Source organism: Bombina bombina, chromosome 3 (genome assembly GCF_027579735.1).
Source record: "Bombina bombina isolate aBomBom1 chromosome 3, aBomBom1.pri, whole genome shotgun sequence".
Classification (NCBI taxonomy): domain Eukaryota; kingdom Metazoa; phylum Chordata; class Amphibia; order Anura; family Bombinatoridae; genus Bombina; species Bombina bombina.
In genome coordinates this window covers 560,711,197-560,734,250 of record NC_069501.1, presented here as the reverse complement: position 1 = coordinate 560,734,250, position 23,054 = coordinate 560,711,197, and the positions used below count along the sequence as shown (strand labels likewise).

General features: G+C 37.9%; 1 protein-coding gene across 1 annotated transcript in view; it reads right to left on the bottom strand.

Moving 5' to 3' along the window:
- Window positions 1-23,054, bottom strand: part of SERINC2 (serine incorporator 2) — a 128,854-nt gene that overhangs the window by 66,345 nt on the left and 39,455 nt on the right. Inside the window, exon 2 of the mRNA XM_053707093.1 lies at window positions 11,857-12,018. Within this exon, the coding sequence (XP_053563068.1) occupies window positions 11,857-12,018 (162 nt within the window). The remainder of the gene's footprint in view (window positions 1-11,856; window positions 12,019-23,054) is intronic.

Here is a 23,054-nt window from a genome sequence, read left to right as displayed (position 1 = left end):
TGGGATAATAAATACCCAAGATGTGGAACTTCCACGCAAGAGTCACTAGAGAGGGAGGGATAAAATAAAGACAGCCAATTCCGCTGAAAAATAATCCACACCCCAAACAAAGTTTAAATCTTATAATGAAAAAAAACAGAAATTATAAGCAGAAGAATCAAACTGAAACAGCTGCCTGAAGTACTTTTCTACCAAAAACTGCTTCAAAAGAAGAAAACACATCAAAATGGTAGAATTTAGTAAAAGTATGCAAAGAAGACCAGATTTGCAAAGCAGCAACCTGATCAACCGAAGCTTCATTCCTAAATGCACAGGAAGTAGAAACTGACCTAGTTGAATGAGCTGTAATCCTTTGAGGCGGAGTTCTACCCGACTCAACATAAGCATGATGAATCAAAGACTTTAACCAAGACGCCAAAGAAATGGCAGAAGCCTTCTGACCTTTCCTAGTACCAGAAAAGATAACAAATAGACTAGAAGTCTTTCGGAAATCCTTAGTAGCTTCAACATAATATTTCAAAGCTCTTACTACATCCAAAGAATGTAATGATCTTTCCTTAGAATTCTTAGGATTAGGACACAATGAAGGAACCACAATCTCTCTACTAATGTTGTTAGAATTCACAACCTTAGGTAAAAATTTAAATGAAGTCCGCAACACTGCCTTATCCTGATGAAAAATCAGAAAAGGAGATTCACAAGAAAGAGCAGATAACTCAGAAACTCTACTAGCAGAAGAGATGGCCAAAAGAAACAAAACTTTCCAAGAAAGTAATTTAATATCTAGAGAATGCATAGGTTCAAAAGGAGGAGCTTGTAGAGCTCCCAGAACCAAATTCAAACTCCAAGGAGGAGAAATTGACTTAATGACAGGTTTGATACGAACCAAAGCCTGTACAAAACAATGAATATCAGGAAGATTAGCAATCTTTCTGTGAAACAGCACAGAAAGAGCAGAAATTTGTCCTTTCAAGGAACTGACAGACAAACCTTTATCCAGACCATCCTGAAGAGACTGTAAAATTCTAGGAATTCTAAAAGAATGCCAGGAAAATTGATGAGAAGAACACCAAGAAATGTAAGTCTTCCAGACTCGATAATATATCTTCCTAGACACAGATTTACGAGCCTGTAACATAGTATTAATTACGGAGTCAGAGAAACCTCTATGACTAAGAATCAAGCGTTCAATCTCCATACCTTCAAATTTAATGATTTGAGATCCTGATGGAAAAATGGGCCTTGAGATAGAAGCTCTGGTCTTAACGAAAGAGTCCAAGGTTGGCAACTGGCCATCCAAACAAGATCCACCTACCAAAACCTGTGAGGCCATGCTGGAGCCACCAGCAGTACAAACGAACGCTCCTTTAGAATCTTGGAAATCACTCTTGGAAGAAGAACTAGAGGCGGAAAGATATAGGCAGGGTGATACTTCCAAGGAAGCGATAATGCATCCACTGCCTCCGCCTGAGGATCCCTGGATCTGGACAGATACCTGGGAAGTTTCTTGTTTAGATGAGAAGCCATCAGATCTATTTCTGGAAGACCCCAGATTTGAACAATCTGAAGAAATACCTCTGGGTGAAGAGACCATTCGCCCGGATGCAACGTCTGGCGACTGAGATAATCCGCTTCCCAATTGTCTATACCTGGGATGTGAACCGCAGAAATTAGACAGGAGCTGGATTCCGCCCATACAAGTATTCAAGATACTTCTTTCATAGCCAGAGGACTGTGAGTCCCCCCTTGATGATTGATATATGCCACGGTGGTGACATTGTCCGTCTGAAAACAAATGAACGATTCTCTCTTCAGAAGAGGCCACGACTGAAGAGCTCTGAAAATCGCACGGAGTTCCAAAATGTTGATTGGTAATCTCGCCTCCTGAGATTCCCAAACCCCCTGCGCTGTCAGAGACCCGCATACCGCTCCCCAACCTGTCAGACTCGCATCTGTTGAGATCACAGTCCAGGTTGGAAGAACAAAAGAAGCCCCTTGAATTAAACGATGGTGATCTGTCCACCACGTCAGAGAGTGTCGTACAATCGGATTTAAAGATATTAACTGTGATATCTTTGTATAATCCCTGCACCACTGGTTTAGCATTCAGAGCTGAAGAGGTCGCATGTGAAAATGAGCAAAGGGGATCGCGTCCGATGCAGCAGCCATAAGACCTAGAATTTCCATGCATAAGGCTACCGAAGGGAATGATTGAAACCGAAGGTTTCGACAGGCTGAAATCAATTTCAGACGTCTCTTGTCCGTCAGAGACAAACTCATGGACACTGAATCTATTTGGAAACCTAAAAAGGTTACCCTTGTCTGAGGAATCAATGAACTCTTTGGTAAATTGATCCTCCAACCATGTTCTTGAAGAAACGACACAAGTTGATTCGTATGAGATTCTGCTAAATGTGAAGACTGAGCAAGTACCAAGATATCGTCCAAATAAGGAAATACCACAATACCCTGTTCTCTGATTACAGATAGAAGGGCACCGAGAACTTTTGAAAAAATCCTCGGAGCCGTTGCTAGGCCGAACGGCAGAGCCACAAATTGGTAATGCTTGTCTAGAAAAGAGAATCTCAGAAACTGAAAGTGATCTGGATGAATCGGAATATGCATCCTGCAAATCTATTGTGGACATATAATGCCCTTGCTGAACAAAAGGCAGAATAGTCCTGATAGTTACCATTTTGAATGTTGGTATCCTTACATAACGATTCAATATTTTTAAATCCAGAACTGGTCTGAAGGAATTCTCCTTCTTTGGTACAATGAATAGATTTGAGTAAAACCCCAGCCCCTGTTCCAGAACTGGAACTGGCACAATTACTCCAGCCAACTCTAGATCTGAAACACATTTCAGAAATGCCTGAGCCTTCACTGGATTTATTGGAATGCGAGAAAGAAAAAATCTTCTTGCAGGTGGCCTTACCTTGAAACCTATTCTGTACCCTTGTGAAACAATGTTCTGAATCCAAAGACTGTGAATCGATTTGACCCAAATTTATTTGAAAAATTGTAATCTGCCCCCTACCAGCTGCGCTGGAATGAGGGCCGCACCTTCATGTGGACTTGGGAGCTGGCTTTGGCTTTCTAAAAGGCTTGGATTTATTCCAGACTGGAGACGGTTTCCAAACGGAAACCGTTCCTTTAGGGGAAGGATCAGGCTTCTGTTCCTTATTCTGACCAAAGGAACGAAAACGATTAGCAGCCCTATATTTACCTTTAGATTTTTTTATCCTGAGGTAAAAAAGTTCCTTTCCCCTCAGTAACAGTTGAAATAGAATCCAACTGAGAACCAAACAATTTATTACCTTGGAAAGAAAGGGAAAGCAAAGTTGACTTAGAAGACATATCAGCATTCCAAGTTTTAAGCCATAAAGCTCTTGTAGCTAGAATAGCTAAAGACATATACCTGACATCAACTCTAATGATATCAAAGATGGCATCACAAATAAAGTTATTAGCATGTTGAAGAAGTTTAACAATGCTATGAGAATTATGATCTGACACTTGTTGTGCCAAAGCCTCCAACCAAAAAGTGGAAACTGCAGCAACATCAGCCAAAGAAATAGCAGGCCTAAGAAGATTACCTGAACATAAATAAGCTTTCCTTAGAAAGGAATCAATCTTCCTATCTAAATGATCCTTAAAGGAAGTACTATCTGCCGTAGGAATAGTAGTACGCTTAGCAAGAATAGAGATAGCCCCATCAACTTTAGGGATTTTGTCCCAAAACTCTAATCTGTCAGATGGCACAGGATACAATTTCTTAAATCTCTTAGAAGGTGTAAAAGAATTACCCAGATTATTCCATTCCCTAGAAATTACTTCAGAAATAGCACCAGGGACAGGAAAAACTTCCGGAATAACTACAGGAGGTTTAAAAACTGAATTTAAACGCTTATTAGATTTAGTATCAAGAGGACTAGAATCCTCAATTTCTAAAGCGATTAAAACTTCTTTAAGTAAAGAACGAATAAATTCCATTTTTAATAAATATCCTCATCAGAAACAGACAAATCAGAATGATGATGTTCATTTAAAAATTCATCTGAGAAATGAGAAGTTTTAAAAGACTTTTTACGCTTACTGGAAGGAGGAATAACAGACATAGCCTTCCTAATAGATTTAGAAACAAAATCTCTTATATTAACAGGAACATCCTGAGTATTAGATATTGATGGAACAGCAACAGGTAATGGAATATTACTAATGGAAATTGAATCTGCATTAGCAAGTTTATCATGACATTCATCACAAACTACAGCCGGAGGAACAGATACCACAAGTTTACAACAAATGCACTTAACTTTGGTAGAACCAGCATCAGGCAGCGATTTTCCAGAAGTAGCTTCTGATCCAGGGTCAATCTGAGACATATTGCAATATGTAAGAGAAAAAACAACATATAAAGCAAAATCTATCAAATTCCTTAAATGACAGTTTCAGGAATGGGAAAAAATGCCAATGAACAAGCCTCTAGTAACCAGAAGCAAAAGAAAAATGAGACTTAAATAATGGGAAAAAAAGGTGGAGACAAAAATGACGCCCACATTTTTTAGCGCCAAAAAAGATGCCCACATTATTGGCACCTAAATGCTTTTGGCGCCGAGAATGACGCCACATCCGGTGACGCCAACATTTTTGGAGCAAAACGTCAAAAAAATGACGCAATCACGAACAACTTCCGGCGACAAGTATGACGCCGGAAATGAAAAAGAAATTTTTTGTGCCAAAAAAGTCAGCGCCAAGAATGACGCAATAAAATGAAGCATTTTCAGCCCCCGCGAGCCTAACAGCCCACAGAGAAAAAAGTCAATTTAAAGGTAAGAAAAAAAATTGATAATTCATATGCATTATCCCAAATAATGAAACTGTCTGTCTGAAATAAGGTATATTGATCATCCTGAATCAAGGCAAATAAATGTTTAAACACATATATTTAGAACTTTAACATAAAAGTGCCCAACCATCGCTTAGAGTGTCACAAAAAAACATAATTTATGTAAGAACTTACCTGATAAATTCATTTCTTTCATATTAGCAAGAGTCCATGAGCTAGTGACGTATGGGATATACATTCCTACCAGGAGGGGCAAAGTTTCCCAAACCTTAAAATGCCTATAAATACACCCCTCACCACACCCACAATTCAGTTTAACGAATAGCCAAGAAGTGGGGTGATAAAAAAGGAGCGAAAGCATAAAAAAAATAAGGAATTGGCATAATTGTGCTTTATACAAAAATCAAAACCACCACAAAAAAGGGTGGGCCTCATGGACTCTTGCTAATATGAAAGAAATGAATTTATCAGGTAAGTTCTTACATAAATTATGTTTTCTTTCATGTAATTAGCAAGAGTCCATGAGCTAGTGACGTATGGGATAATAAATACCCAAGATGTGGAACTTCCATGCAAGAGTCACTAGAGAGGGAGGGATAAAATAAAGACAGCCAATTCCGCTGAAAAATTAATCCACTACCCAAATCAAAAAAGTTTCAATTTTTATAATGAAAAAAACTGAAATTATAAGCAGAAGAATCAAACTGAAACAGCTGCCTGAAGTACCATTCTACCAAAACTGCTTCTAAAGAAGAGAAAACATCAAAATGGTAGAACATAGTAAAAGTATGCAAAGAAGACCAAGTCATTGCTTTGCAAATCTGATCAACAGAAGCTTCATTCTTAAAAAGCCCAGGAAGTAGAAACTTACCTAGTAGAATGAACCGTAATCCTCCGAGGCGGGAATCCACCCGACTCCAAATAAGCATGATGAATCAAAGGTTTAAGCAAGATGCCAAATAAATGGCAGAAGCCTTTTGACCTTCCTAACACCAGAAAAGATAACAAATACACTAGAAGACTATCTGAAATCTGAATAGCTTCAACATAAGATTTCAAAACTCTTACCATATCCAAAGAATGTATGAATCTTACCAAAGAAGTCTTAGGAAAAGACAATAATTCCTCCCTAATGTTGATAGAAATCACAACTTTAGGTAAGAATTGAAATGAGGATAGCAAAAACCACCTTATCCTGATGAAAAAAATCAGAAAAAGGAGACTCGCAAGAAAGAACAGATAATTAAAAATTGTTCTAGCTGAAGAGATGTCTAAAAAGAACAATACTTTCCATGAAAGTAAATAATGTCTAGAGAAAACATATGCTCAAATAGAAGAGCCTGTAAAGCCTTTAGAACCAAATTAAAACTCCAAGGAGGAGAAATTGGCTTAATGACAGGTTTGATAAGAACCAAAGCCTGAACAAAATAATGAATAACAGGAAGGAACACTGCCTTACCCTGATGAAAAATCAGAAAAGGAGATCCACAAGAAAGAGCAGAAAACTCAGAAACTCTTCTAGCAGAAGAGATAACCAAAAGGAACAATACTTTCCAAGAAAGTAATTTTAATGTCCAGAGAACGCAAAGGTTCAAACGGAGGAGCCTGTAAAGCCCTCAGTACCAAATTGAGACTCCAAGGAGGAGATATTGACTTAATGACAGGCTTGATACAAACCAAAGCCTGTACAAAACAATGAATATCAGAATGAATAGCAATCTTTCTGTGAAAAAGAACAGAAAGAGAAGAGATTTGTCCTTTCAAGAACTTGCAGACAAAACCTTATCTAAACCAACCTGAAAAATTGTAAAATTCAAGCAATTCTAAAAGAATGCCAAAAGAATTTATGAGAAGAACACCAAGAAATGAAAGTCTTCCAAACTCGATAATAAATCTTTCTAGAGACAGATTTACAAACCTGTAACATAGTATTAATCACAGAGTCAGAGAAACCTCTATGACTAAGAATCAAACGTTCAATCTCCATACCTTCAAATTAAATGATTTGAGATCCTGATGGAAAAATGGGCCTTGAGATAGAAGGTCTGGTCTTAATGGAAATGTCCAAGGTTGGCAACTGGCCATCCGAATGAGATCCGCATACCAAAACCTTAGAGGCCATGCTGGAACCACCAGCAGTACAAACGAACGCTCCATTAGAATTTTGGAAGAACTAGAGGCGGAAGATATAGACAGAATGATAATTCCAAGGAAGTGTCAATGCATACGCTACTTCCGCCTGAGGATCCCCGGACCTGAAATAGGCCCCTGGGAAGTTCCTTGTTAAGACGAGAGGCCAACAGATCTATTTCTGGAAGCCCTCACATCTGAAAAATTGAAAAACATATCTGGGTAAAGACCATTCTCCCGGATGTAAAGCTTGATTAACAGAGATAATCCGCTTCCCAAACGTCTATACCTGGGAAAAGGACCCCAGAATTTAGATAGGAGCTGGATTTAGCCCAAGCAATATCCGAGATACTTTTGTCACAGTCTAAAGACTGATAGTCACACCCTGAAGATTGACATACACCACAGATGTGATAATGTTTGAAAAAAACAATAAAAGTCTCTTCTTCAAAAGAAACCAACTGAAGAACTCTGGGAATGCACGGAGTTCCAAAATATCAAATGGTAATCTCGCCTCCTGAGATTTCCAAACCCCTTGTGCTGACAGAGAACCTCAGACAGCCTCCCAACCTAAAAGACTCGCATCGATAGAGATCATGGTCCAGTTTGAAAGAATCGAAGAGACCTGTAGAACTAAATGATGGTGATCTTAACCACTGAATCAAAGATAGATAAACATAGAATTTGAAGATTTAAAAAGTGAAATTCTAGAATCCCTGCACCATTATGTAGCATAAAAAACTGGAAAGGTTTTCTATGAAAATGAGCAAACGGAAATGAATCCAATGCTGCAGCCATAAGACCTAAATTTCCATGCATATATAGCAACTGAAGGAAATAATAGAGACTGAAGGTACCGGCAGACGGAACTCAATAAGAAAAAAATCATTTATCTGTTAGAGACAAAGACAGTGACACAATCTATCTGGAAACCTAAAAAAGGTGACCCTTGTGTGAGGAATCAAGAGTTTTTGATAAAAAGATCCTCTAACCATGTCTTGAAAAAACAAAGTTGAATCATATGAGATTCCGTAGTCTCAGAAAATAAAAATAAACTGAATGAAGACTGAAATGAAGATATGCATCTATTGTATCTAATGAAAACAAATAATGCTATCACTGACCAAAAAAAGTCAAAATAGACCATATAAATACCAATCTAAAAGACGGTACATTTATATAAAGAAAAAGATTTTCTATCTTTGGAACAATGAATAGTTTTGAAAAACAAAACAAAACCCAGATCCTAAAAATGGAACTGGAATAAAAACCTCAGAAGATTCCAGATCTGAGCAGCGCTTGATCCTCAACAGGTGATCAATCGCACTTCAACATTACCCAAAATATATGGGACTGAAACACATTAAGGAAAGTGTTAGCCTTACTGGAATAGCTGGAATATAATAGAGAGAAAAAGACTTCTCACAGACGGTTTTACTTCAAATTTTATTTTGTACCCAAAATCTAAGAATTTTGGACCGAATAGAACCAAAAAAACTTCTAATTAAAAACATGTTACTTGGGTAAGAATTTAGAATTTTGTTCTTTAGTAAGAACAACCAAACTAAAATAAGCTTAAAGTTTTAGTTTAAGAACTTAATCTTGAAGCCCAGAGTAACAGATAAGAATTGAATCCAATATGAATCAAATAATTGATTATCTTGGAAAAAAAATAAATAAGGATTTTTTAGAAATCACAAAATTTCTTCTAGCTAAAAACAGCTAAAGACATAAATTAAACCTCATTTGTGAAAATATTCAATAAAAATGAAGAAACAAATAAAATTATTAGCATGTTAATCCAGTTAAGGGACCAGCCAACACACAGGACTTGCATAAACAAAAATGCAAGACAACAAGACAAATGCAACAGCACCCAGTCTGAACCTCAAATGAGTACAGGTATACCTCACTTTACAGCGCTTCACTTTACAGCGATTCGCTAATACAGCGCTTTGTGGAGCTGAAGTTCAACCTCCAAGGATTTTGAAACAGTGCTGTAAATCATTGTGAGATTGCGGGAAAAGTGACTAGCACCATTTTGCTATGCTTAGTTCACTCTGTTAACTGCATTGTAGTGCAATCTGTTTCTCAGTGCTATAGTCTGGCAAATTTTACTACAGTAATTGTCACTATTTTACAGGTACAGTATTTATTGAATACTAATTGAATACTTTCTGTGCTAGTGTTAAACTAAACGTAGCACTATTGCACCCCTAATATATGTTAGTTCAAACATGTTTTTAAGATTTTAAACACTGATTTGCTATAGAAACAATAGCATAATTTAGCAGGAGTAGAGATAGCCCCATTAAATTGGAGAACCCTCAAAATTGAATTTAACTGCCGGCAAAGAATATAATTTAAAATCTTTGAAGAAAATTGTCAGCCTATTCCATTCCCTAGTATGAAGGAATGGAAAAAAACCTCTGAAGACACAGAAGATAAAATAAGCAGAAATAAAATGTTAGCTAGTTTTGAAAACGAACTAGTTACCTCAATATCCAAAATAATCAACACCTTTTCAACAACAAACAAATATACTCTAATAAAAAATAAAAAGTAGATTTGTTAGTGTCAATATCTGATGAAGAAAAGTTCTGAAAGAGAAAAAACATCATCAGAGAAGGATAATTCAGTATGTTGTTGGTCATTTGAAACTTCATCAAAAAGAAGTTTGAAAAAGACCTAAAAATGTTTTAATAGAAGGCGCAAAGTCAGACAAAGCCTTTAACCTAGAATCAGAAAAATATTCTTATAAATTTTCTAAGTATATCTTGTACATAAGATGTAAAAAGAAAAGCAATACATAAAGCATAAATACTAATGGATTCTGCATGTAAAAGTTTATCATGATAACTTATTACAAACCATAGCTAAAGATAAAGATTCATAACATTTAAAATAAATGAACTTAGCTTTGGTAGAACTTCTTAGTCAACAGGAATCCCTCAGCATGTTCTGATCCAGCAATAATTTATGGAAAATCTTGCAATATGTAATAGAAAAAAACAACATATAAAGCAAAATTATCAAATTCCTTAAAAGGACAGTTTCAGGAATGGGGAAAAATGCAAAACAAACAAGCCTCTAGCAACCAGAAGCAACAAAAAAGTGAGACTGAAATAATGTGAAAAAAAGTGGCGCCAAGTATGACGCCCACATTTTTTGGCGCCAAGTATGACGCCCACATGTTTTGGCACCAAGTATCACTTTTTGGCGCAAAAAAAACGTCTGTAACACACATGCGTCAAAAATGACGCAGCCACGTGTAAACTTCTGGCGTCAACTATGGCGCCGGAAATGACAAAATTTTGCGCCATAAAAGTTTGCGCCAAGAATGACGCAATAAATTGAAGCATTTTCTGCCCCCGCGAGCCTAACAGCCCGAAAAAAAGTCAATTAGAAAATTTCTTTAAGGTAAGAAAAAATATTTATTCATATGCACTTTCCCAAATAATGAAACTGACAGTCTGAAAGAAGGAATACCGATTATCCTGAATCATGGCAAATATAAGTTTAAAGACATATATTTAGAACTTTACGTATAAAGTGCCCAACCATAGCTTAGAGTGTCACAAAAAATAAGACTTACTTACCCCAGGACACTCATCTACATATAGCAGATAGCCAAACCAGTACTGAAACGAGAATCAGTAGAGGTAATGGTATATAAGAGTATATCGTCGATCTGAAAAGGGAGGTAAGAGATGAATCTCTACGACCGATAACAGAGAACCTATGAAATAGATCCCGTAGAAGGAGACCATTGAATTCAAATAGGCAATACTCTCTTCACATCCCTCTGACATTCACTGCACTCTGAGAGGAAAACTGGGCTCCAGCCTGCTGCGAAGCGCATATCAACATCCACGGGAGGCAAAGTTTGTAAAACTGAATTGTGGGTGTGGTGAGGGGTGTATTTATAGGCATTTTAAGGTTTGGGAAACTTTGCCCCTCCTGGTAGGAATGTATATCCCATACGTCACTAGCTCATGGACTCTTGCTAATTACATGAAAGAAATAAGATTTACTTACCCCAGGACACTCATCTACATGTAGTAGAAAGCCAAACCAGTACTGAAACGAGAATCAGTAGAGGTAATGGTATATATAAGAGTATATCGTCGATCTGAAAAGGGAGGTAAGAGATGAATCTCTACGACCGATAACAGAGAACCTATGAAAAAGATCCCGTAGAAGGAGACCATTGAATTCAAATAGGCAATACTCTCCTCACATCCCTCTGACATTCACTGCACACTGAGAGGAAAACCGGGCTCCAGTCTGCTGCGAAGCGCATATCAACGTAGAATCTAGCACAAACTTACTTCACCACCTCCATGGGAGGCAAAGTTTGTAAAACTGAATTGTGGGTGTGGTGAGGGGTGTATTTGTAGGCATTTTGAGGTTTGGGAAACTTTGCCCCTCCTGGTAGGAATGTATATCCCATACGTCACTAGCTCATGGACTCTTGCTAAATTACATGAAAGAAATCATATGTAATTTATATTCATATTTAATGAAGTATTTAACTATGTATTTACTGTAAATATTTCACATAGAGAAGCATGTTGTAAGTATTTCTAAATATAATATATATATCCAAAATGCCATCAGGTATATGTGGAAATATGTATTTATGAATATATAGAACATATTCTGCTATGTGAACATTGGAATGTTAAAATATTAATATTTTCATGTTGGGTTATCTCACTTGAGAAAATGTGATTGGTTTTGCGCAGAATAGGGTGTTATTTTTTTTGTTTGTTTTTTCACTTTTCTATCGGGGATACATCAACGCGTTTGTGATATTTTAACTTTTTGCACGTGTTGGGTTCCACTCAAGATAGCTGGATATAATGGTGTACCTTTTTGAGTCCTCCTTCTACTCCTGGGATGATCATGATACACGCCACAAGTGTACCCAGCAGAAGGAAAATAGAGAAACTCAGACGGGTTATTGTGGAGTTCTTTGTAGACGGACAACAGCCACAGAGGAGGCATGATGCTGTACCACACAAGCAAGAGGCCTGGGGAGAAGACAGAGAAGTGACACGAGATGATTAAACGTAAAGGAGCACTGTAGCACACAACATTGCATGTTGGGAGATAAGCCTATGTGAGCTGTAATATTATACACAAGAAATAGGTAAAAACAAAGTTCACAAATGTTTTCTTCTGCATCTGGAAGCCAGCCCTAAAATATAGCAGCTGGATTAGGATTTATATACATAATGAAAACATGTTCAGTTTTTTTCTGTACTACACATGGGACACTACGCTACTGAGTAACGCTACCTCTGTTAATTGCATAGGGTGCCCTGCACCCTAGCAACTGGCTGACACACTGGACAGGCTCAAATGCTACCCCTAGACAAGACATCAGCTAACCATGAGCCAAATGTGTTACTGGGGACACAGTCAGCAGCTTTACATGTACAGCTGCTTCAATACATCAGTTATGAAACAGCAGAAGAATTCCAGGCTATATTCCATGAACTGTCAGGAAAAGTGCGCCAGCCAAAAAACTACTGTGTATTACCCGTTTGCTTCAGCGCAAGTGAGTGACTGATTGAAGGCTGCTTGTATAGAAGTCCACACGTGTTATACATACAGACTGATGCAGTAACTGAGGGGTGAAGGCATCAGCAATTTCTACAACTTGCATTAACCATTTATGCATTACTGAATGAAGATGTAGATTTTTTTTCTTTTCAGGCTGTAGATATAATTTTAACAAAACAAAACAAAAAAAAAAGTGTTCCAGTAATAATATAAAATAATAAAAAAAATAAAAAAATAAAAATCAGACCTTGTGTGTCTGTGCATTATAACACTGGTGTTGCTCTGTCTTGTTACAAGTAAATATTGAAAATGCAGAGTTTCATTTACAAAGCTTAAATCCAAGAAGATATATTCAGTGTGTAGTACCTCCTGCATGCAGTGAAAAGCACAGTGCTACCTTATTAAAGTCAATCTTAAAGGGCTACTAATACAGTAGATCTAAAGAATTGCCAAATACAGAACATAAAGAAAATGCAATAGCACTTTGACTATGAAATAAAATGTCAAAAGGTAGCCTAATTTTCCCTTCCCCTGTATCATGTGACAGCCATTAGCCAATCACAAAACACAGGTACATATATATACTGTGTACTTTTGCACATTTTCAGCAGGAGCCCTAAAATGTGCATATAAAACAAGTGTGCACGGTTTGATAATAGGAGTACATTGGAAAGTTGTTTAATTTTTTAAATAACATTCTGTATGTGAATCATGAAACTATAATTTTAACTATAGTGTCCATTTAAAGCATAGCAAGTACCCTCTAACCACAATATGTAAATATCTTGACAAAGTTGCTTTGGATCTATGAACAAAAGTATAAGTCAGATTCATATTTATAAATTCAGGATTTTATGTTAACATCTTATGCCTTATTGCAGTTAAGGGAGATTTTAGAAAAGTTACAAAGCAAAATATAAAACGTTTACCCCTCTTTGAAAAACAGTGAAAAAATGTAATTCTGAAAACAGTGATTTAATTATTATTCAAGACACCACCCAAGAGGTGGTTGTGCTGACATTTTGCAAAGTAGGGCAAACAAAAAAAAAACATTTGCTCAAACTGTAAAGATGCAGATCTACTTCCTTACATACAACAAAAGATCGCCACAATATATTTTAGAGAAACTGGATACATCAAAAAGCTTAAAGGAACAGTCAACTCCAAAATTGTTATTGTTTAAAAAGATAGATAATGCCTTTATTACCCATTCCCCAGTTTTGAACAACCTATATGGTTATATTAATGTACATTTTACCTTTGTGATTACCTTGTACCTAACCCTCTTCTGACATCCCCCTTATCACATGATGTTATATTTGTTATCTATTGACTTGCATTTTAGCCAATTTTAGCTGTGTTGTGAACAACCCACAGACGTAAGGACAATGTTATCTTTATGGGCTGCATGAACTAGCAGTCTCCTGTTGTGAAAAGCAAATAAAAAAGCATGTGATAAGAGGCTGTCTTTAGTGGCTTAGAAACAGGCAGACATTTAGAGGTTTAAATGTTATAAAGTATATTACTATATCAATGTTGGTTGTGCAAAGCTTGGGAATGGGTAGTAAAGACGCTATCTTTCTTTTTAAACAATAACAATTTTGGTGTTGACTGTCCCTTTAACCTAGAATATGTTTGCCGAGTTATAAAATATAACTCAATTATAAGAAATTATCAGATGAATGGGGTAACTTCTATAAAACAGATCTCAGTAAGGCACCCTTGTGTGCTTAAGATATGGGTCTTTGGAAACATATGTCTACAAGGAAAACTGAACCATGTGACACCTAAGAGTAAATTAATACATGCTGGATCAATATACAATTAATATCCAGACTGACTATTCTGGATATAACAGAGAAACTATTCTTAAACGGGACAGTCAAGTCAAAAAAATAATTTAAATAGGGCATGTACTTTTATCACTAATTTTGCTTTATTCTCTTGGTATTCTTAGTTGAAAGCTAAACCTAGGAGGTTCATATGCTAATTTCTTCGACCTTGAAGACTGCCTCTAATCTGAATGCATTTTGACCTCTACAGGGCATTAGTTCATGTGTTTCATATAGATAACATTGAGCTAATGCACGTGAAGTTACACTGGAGTAAGCACTGATTGGCTAAAATGCAAGTCTGTCAAAAGAACTGAAATAAGGGGGCAGTTTGCAGAGGCTTAGATACAAGGTAATCACAGAGGTAAAAAGTGTATTAATATAACTGTGCTGGTTATGCAAAACTGGGGAATGGGTATTAAGGGATTATCTACCTTTTTAAACAACAACAATTCTGGTGTTGACTGTCCCTTTAACTTTTGATGTATTAAGGGGAACTAGTGCTACATGAAGCAATCTGTAAATAATATATACATGTAGTTAATATACATCAGTATAACAATGTATAGGTCTAGGATAACCATCTGATGCCCAGCACATAATATTATTATAATTATAAACTATGAAATTACTTGTATGCATAATAACTGTATTTATAATGATTGCTGAGCCAATATGCTGAATATAAGATGTTTGACAAATTGGATTAAGAATAAAAATGATATGTATCAGATGTACAAATATTTAAGCATGAGGCTACATGGGCTAGATATTCTGAAATGACTAATACATGCCCATGTGAAATAAATTATACTCAGAAATATAAGAAATATTTTTTATTAACTCAAATATCATTAAGGAATTTTCATAAATAACACAATATATCTATAGCAAGTAGTCACTCAACCTAAAAAAAAAATATATACATATATACACACACACATATACATAAATATATATATATATATCAGCATGCTAATGAAGGAGACAACGTTACATTAAAGTGTGTTTTTCTATGTTAAAAAGACCTGAGAGTGCAATCTTTCTTTGGGACTATAGTATCATATTTTTGCACCCAGGCAGATGTCCATAGGAGGGTCGGACTGAAGACAGGTTTGAGATATATATATATTAATTTGTTACATGGATATACATGTACACAATATAAATACAGGTAGCCTTCGGTTTATTGTTGTAAATTGAAACCCAGTTTATAATGTAATTCAATGGGAAGTGAAGGAGTTAGGTTCCAGGCCCCTCTCAAAATTGTCATAAGTAGCATCTAATACATTATTTTTAAAGCTTTGAAATGAAGACTTTAAATGCTAAACAGCATTATAAACCTAATAATATAGATTATATCATCATCAAACTAAGTTTAATGAACAAAAAACATTTGCTAAACATCACCTAATAAAATAATTACACAACAAATTGTATCATCATCAAACTAAGTTTAATGAACAAACATTTTTTTACTTGCATTTTTCAGTTCTCTGCATTGTTAGCATGTTAGATAATATTGGGTCTGAACCTATTCTATGCATTTCAATCTGAAGTGATTAATAGGCAGTTAGGCACCCTCACCTCAAGCAGCTGGACAGGAAGATAAAAGGGAAGTGGCTGCTAGATCTTGTTGCTCGATAGGTCTGGTCTGCTCTGTGTACACAGATCAATTTCAGTCTGCTAAGCTTGCATTATTTTGCTGTAACACAAGCAGACAGCTCCATCTACTAGCTATTTTAAATTAGTGCACTGCTTTCCAATGCTTTTCAATAGCAGTCACACGACTGAAAAAAAAGGTTGTTATTCTGAAACGGCGCAAATTGAATCAGCGTAAACTGAGGGCCACCTGTATAACTATAAAAGTATTGCAAAATATAAAATCAAATGATACCATTAAAATTTCCTGATTAACAGCTTATTAAAAAGGGATACTAAACCCAATTTTTTTCTTTCATGATTCAGATAGAGTATGCAATTTTAAGCAAGTTTCTATTTTACTCCTATTATCAATTTTTCTTTGTTCCCTTTGTGTATTTATTTGAAAAAGCAGCCTATTTTTGATTCAGAACCCTGGATAGTGCTTGCTGATTGGTGGCTACATTTGGCAAGCAATCAGCAAGTGCAAGACAGGATGCTAAACCAAAAATGGGCTGGCTCTAAAGCTTACATTCCTACTTTTTCAAAATAAAGATACCAAGAGAACAAAGAAAAATAGATAATAGGAGTTAATTAGAAAGTTGCTTAAAATTGCATGCTCGATCTGAATAATGAAATTTTAATTTTGACTAGACTATCCCTTTAATGCATGTAACCCCCCCACAATGGGGTTAAACACATGGGTAAAATCTCACTCAGGAGCACATGCATTGACTGTTTGATTAGTGGGGTCCTGCAACTGCCAGACTCACCAGCTGTATCCTGCAGTTTAAACAGGGTTTAAAACACATACATTTAAAAAAATTAAATGCTCTAACAAATAAGTTGCCAATATATACGGTGTGTAAAACAGAATTTATGCTTACCTGATAAATTACTTTCTCCAACGGTGTGTCCGGTCCACGGCGTCATCCTTACTTGTGGGATATCTCTTCCCCAACAGGAAATGGCAAAGAGTCCCAGCAAAGCTGGCCATATAGTCCCTCCTAGGCTCCGCCCACCCCAGTCATTCGACCGACGGACAGGAGGAAATATATATAGGAGAAACCATATGGTACCGTGGTGACTGTAGTTAGAGAAAATAATTCATCAGACCTGATTAAAAAACCAGGGCGGGCCGTGGACCGGACACACCGTTGGAGAAAGTAATTTATCAGGTAAGCATAAATTCTGTTTTCTCCAACATTGGTGTGTCCGGTCCACGGCGTCATCCTTACTTGTGGGAACCAATACCAAAGCTTTAGGACACGGATGAAGGGAGGGAGCAAATCAGGTTACCTAAACGGAAGGCACCACAGCTTGCAAAAGCTTTCTCCCAAAAATAGCCTCCAAAGAAGCAAAAGTATCAAATTTGTAAAATTTGGCAAAAGTGTGCAGTGAAGACCAAGTCGCTGCCTTACATATCTGGTCAACAGAAGCCTCGTTCTTGAAGGCCCATGTGGAAGCCACAGCCCTAGTGGAGTGAGCTGTGATTCTTTCAGGAGGCTGCCGTCCGGCAGTCTCATAAGCCAATCGGATGATGCTTTTAAGCCAAAAGGAAAGAGAGGTAGAAGTCGCTTTTTGACCTCTCCTTTTACCAGAATAAACAACAAACAAGGAAGAAGTTTGTCTGAAATCTTTTGTAGCCTCTAAATAGAATTTTAGAGCACGGACTACGTCCAAATTGTGTAACAAACGTTCCTTCTTTGAAACTGGATTCGGACATAAAGAAGGTACAACTATCTCCTGGTTAATATTTTTGTTAGAAACAACCTTAGGAAGAAAACCAGGCTTAGTACGCAAAACCACCTTATCTGCATTGCAACCAAAAACAAAACTTTCCAAGATAGTAACTTAATATCTATGGAATGTAAAGGTTCAAACGGAACCCCTTGAAGAACTGAAAGACCTAGATTTAGACTCCAGGGAGGAGTCAAAGGTCTGTAAACAGGCTTGATCCTAAACAGAGCCTGAACAAATGCTTGAACATCTGGCACAGCTGCCAGTCTTTTGTGTAGTAAGACAGATAAAGCAGAGATCTGTCCCTTTAGAGAACTTGCAGATAATCCTTTCTCCAAACCTTCTTGTAGAAAGGAGAGAATCTTAGGAATTTTTATCTTATTCCATGGGAATCCTTTGGATTCACACCAACAGATATATCTTTTCCATATTTTATGGTAAATCTTTCTAGTTACCGGTTTTCTGGCCTGAACCAGAATATCTATCACAGAATCTGAAAACCCACGCTTCGATAGAATCAAGCGTTCAATCTCCAAGCCGTCAGCTGGAGGGAGACCAGATTTGGATGTTCGAATGGACCCTGAACAAGAAGGTCCTGTCTCAAAGGTAGCTTCCATGGTGGAACCGATGACATATTCACCAGGTCTGCATACCAAGTCCTGCGTGGCCACGCAGGAGCTATCAAGATCACCGAGGCCCTCTCCTGATTGATCCTGGCTACCAGCCTGGGAATGAGAGGAAACGGTGGAAATACATAAGCTAGGTTGAAGGTCCAAGGTGCTACTAGTGCATCTACTAGAGTCGCCTTGGGATCCCTGGATCTGGACCCGTAGCAAGGAACCTTGAAGTTCTGACGAGACGCCATCAGATCCATGTCTGGAATGCCCCATAATTGGGTTATTTGGGCAAAGATCTCCGGGTGGAGTTCCCACTCCCCCGGATGGAATGTCTGACGACTCAGAAAATCCGCCTCCCAGTTTTCCACACCTGGGATGTGGATCGCAGACAGGTGGCAGGAGTGATCCTCCGCCCATTGAGTTATTTTGGTCACTTCTTTCATCGCCAGGGAACTCCTTGTTCCCTCCTGATGATTGATATACGCAACGGTCGTCATGTTGTCTGATTGGAACCTTATGAATCTGGCCTTTGCTAGTTGAGGCCAAGCCCTGAGAGCATTGAATATCGCTCTCAGTTCCAGAATGTTTATCGGGAGAAGAGACTCTTCCCGAGACCATAGACCCTGAGCTTTCAGGGATTCCCAGACTGCGCCCCAGCCCACTAGACTGGCGTCGGTCGTGACAATGACCCACTCTGGTCTGCGGAAGCTCATTCCCTGGGACAGATGGTCCAGGGTCAGCCACCAACGGAGTGAATCTCTGGTCTTCTGATCTACTTGAATCATTGGAGACAAGTCTGTATAATCCCCATTCCACTGTTTGAGCATGCACAGTTGTAATGGTCTTAGATGAATTCGTGCAAAAGGAACTATGTCCATTGCTGCAACCATCAACCATACTACTTCCATGCACTGCGCTATGGAAGGACGAGGAACAGAATGAAGAGCTTGACAAGAGCTTAGAAGTTTTGATTTTCTGACCTCTGTCAGAAAAATCCTCATTTCTAAGGAATCTATTATTGTTCCCAAGAAGGGAACTCTTGTCGGCGGAGACAGAGAACTTTTTTCTATGTTCACCTTCCATCCGTGTGATCTGAGAAAGGCCAGAACGATGTCTGTATGAGCCTTTGCTTTTGACAGGGACGACGCTTGTATTAGAATGTCGTCCAAGTAAGGTACTACTGCAATGCCCCTCGGTCTTAGAACCGCTAGAAGGGACCCTAGCACCTTTGTGAAAATCCTTGGAGCAGTGGCTAACCCGAATGGGAGGGCCACAAACTGGTAATGCTTGTCCAGAAAAGCGAACCTTAGGAACTGATGATGTTCTTTGTGGATAGGAATATGTAGGTACGCATCCTTTAGATCCACGGTAGTCATAAATTGACTTTCCTGGATAGTGGGTAGAATCGTTCGAATGGTTTCCATCTTGAACGATGGTACCCTGAGAAATTTGTTTAGGATCTTCAAATCCAAAATTGGTCTGAAAGTTCCCTCTTTTTTGGGAACTACGAACAGATTGGAATAAAATCCCATTCCTTGTTCCTTTATTGGAACTGGGTGTATCACTCCCATCTTTAACAGGTCTTCTACACAATGTAAGAATGCCTGTCTCTTTATTTGGTTTGAGGATAAGTGAGACATGTGGAACCTTCCCCTTGGGGGTAGTTCCTTGAATTCCAGGAGATAACACATCCGCTGACCAAGACTTTAGCCAAAGTGCTCTGCGCGCCACGATAGCAAACCCTGAATTTTTCGCCGCTAATCTAGCTAATTGCAAAGCGGCATCTAAAATAAAAGAGTTAGCCAATTTAAGTGCATGAACTCTGTCCATAACCTCCTCATATGGAGTCTCTCTACTGAGCGACTTTTCTAGTTCCTCGAACCAGAACCACGCTGCTGTAGTGACAGGAACAATGCACGAAATGGGTTGTAGAAGGTAACCTTGCTGTACAAAAATCTTTTTAAGCAAACCTTCCAATTTTTTATCCATAGGATCTTTGAAAGCACAACTATCTTCGATAGGAATAGTAGTGCATTTGTTTAGAGTAGAAACTGCCCCCTCGACCTTAGGGACTGTCTGCCATAAGTCCTTTCTGGGGTCGACCATAGGAAATAATTTCTTAAATATAGGGGGGGGAACAAAAGGTATGCCGGGCTTTTCCCACTCCTTATTTACTATGTCCACCACCCGCTTGGGTATAGGAAAAGCGTCGGGGTGCACCGGAACCTCTAGGAACTTGTCCATCTTGCATAATTTCTCTGGAATGACCAAGTTGTCACAATCGTCCAGAGTAGATAACACCTCCTTAAGCAGTGCGCGGAGATGCTCTAATTTAAATTTAAATGTCACAACATCAGGTTCAGCTTGTTGAGAAATTTTTCCTGAATCTGAAATTTCTCCATCTGACAAAACCTCCCTCATGGCCCCTTCAGATTGGTGTGAGGGTATGACAGAACAATTATCGTCAGCGCCCTCCTGCTCTTCAGTGTTTAAAACAGAGCAATCGTGCTTTCTCTTTTACTCCCCTCATCTGAGGAATCATCTTGGGCAATTTCATTATCTGTGGCAGTACTGTCCTTACTTTGTTTGGACGCTATGGCACAATTATCACATAAATTTAAAAGGGGAGACACATTGGCTTTCATACATATAGAACATAGCTTATCTGAAGGTACAGACATGTTAAACAGGCTTAAACTTGTCAACAAAGCACACAAAAAACGGTTTTAAAACAAAACCGTTACTGTCTCTTTAAATCTTAAACAGAAAACACTTTATTACTGAATATGTGAAAAAATATGAAGGAATTGTTCAAAGACTACCAAAATTTCACCACAGTGTCTTAAAGCATTAATAGTATTGCACACAAATTTCAGAGCTTTAACCCTTAAAATAACGGAACCGGAGCCGTTTATAAATTTAACCCCTATACAGTCCCAGCTATAGTCTTTGCTGAGACCCAACCAGGCCCAGAGGGGAATACGATACCAATTGACGCCTTCTAGAAGCTTTTCCAGCAATTTTTAGATCCTCACACATGCATCTGCATGCCCTGCTCTCAAAAAACAACTGCGCAGTAATGGCGCGAAAATGAGGCTCTGTCTACAACTAGGAAGGCCCGCTGACTGGAAAAGGTGTCTAACACAGTGCCTGCCGTTTAATAAACGTTCCCCAAGTTTATAAATGCAAATTGTCAGCATAAATATGAATAAAATGCCCAAATAAAGCAATCGATTTAGCCCATAAAAATGTCTACCAGTTTTTTAGCCCATAATAAGCCCTTTATTCTGTTTGTTTGACTAAGAAAATGGCTTACCGGTCCCCATGAGGGGAAATGACAGCCTTCCAGCATTACATGGTCTTGTTAGAAATATGGCTAGTCATACCTTAAGCAGAAAAGTCTGCTAACTGTTTCCCCCAACTGAAGTTACTTCATCTCAACAGTCCTATGTGGAAACAGCAATCTATTTTAGTTACTGTCTGCTAAAATCATCTTCCTCTCACAAACAGAAATCTTCATCCTTTTCTGTTTCAGAGTAAATAGTACATACCAGCACTATTTTAAAATAACAAACACTTGATAGAAGAATAAAAACTACATTTAAACACCAAAAAAACTCTTAACCATCTCCGTGGAGATGTTGCCTGTGCAACGGCAAAGAGAATGACTGGGGTGGGCGGAGCCTAGGAGGGACTATATGGCCAGCTTTGCTGGGACTCTTTGCCATTTCCTGTTGGGGAAGAGATATCCCACAAGTAAGGATGACGCCGTGGACCGGACACACCAATGTTGGAGAAATATAATATAATGCAACATATAAAAAAAGCAGTACATCCCTTTATATTAGTGGTTCAACCCTACCAGATTCTGCACAATTAAATTTGACCTGCAGATAAATTCTTGTCTAATAGCTGTTCTTTGTTTAGTGGGAGCGGTAGCTGAGATATAAAGTTTTAAAATGGTATTATCTGCACTATTTCAAGCATTTTTGTGGCAATTGTAGTCCCATATATTGGCAAGTATATATTGTGCTGTGGCACTGAGTACCCATAGCCTTACACATGTAGCAAGCATATACAAGGGGTAGACAGATAACGTGCAAGCACACTACATGCACACACATTTTGTATTATTTAAAAAAACAACACAATCTTCTAAGCTTGATGTAAACTTCCAGAGAAGATACAAGGGGTAAAAGGATGAAAAAAGGCACCTACTGGAGGAAAATTTGTGAAGAATGAAAGAAAAAAAAGAAAACGGACTAGAAAGAAAAGCAACATTGGGGAAGGAAAAAAAAAAAAAAGCAAAAACGCAGTGTAACTATGAGGTTTATTTAAAACTCCAACAGACAATGAGTATTATCAGAGGCAGCGTCTCATGTGACCAGGCACTGAAAGAGCTAACACACCTTGTATCACATGAACTTTGAGTGACTAGCCTAGTGCTGCATATTTCAGCATTACTCAACCATGAGGCATTAGGTAAAGCACAACAAAACACTTCCTCAACACACAACGACCAGTGTAAAAATGCTTTAGACTGTTCACCAGTAACAATAATAACAAACATGCAGGTGTCATAAAGGTCCCCTTTTGCTCCCTAGTCAGACTGATCGTATATGATATATATGATTATTTTTATTTTAAATGAATAGCAAGAACCAGCGTTAT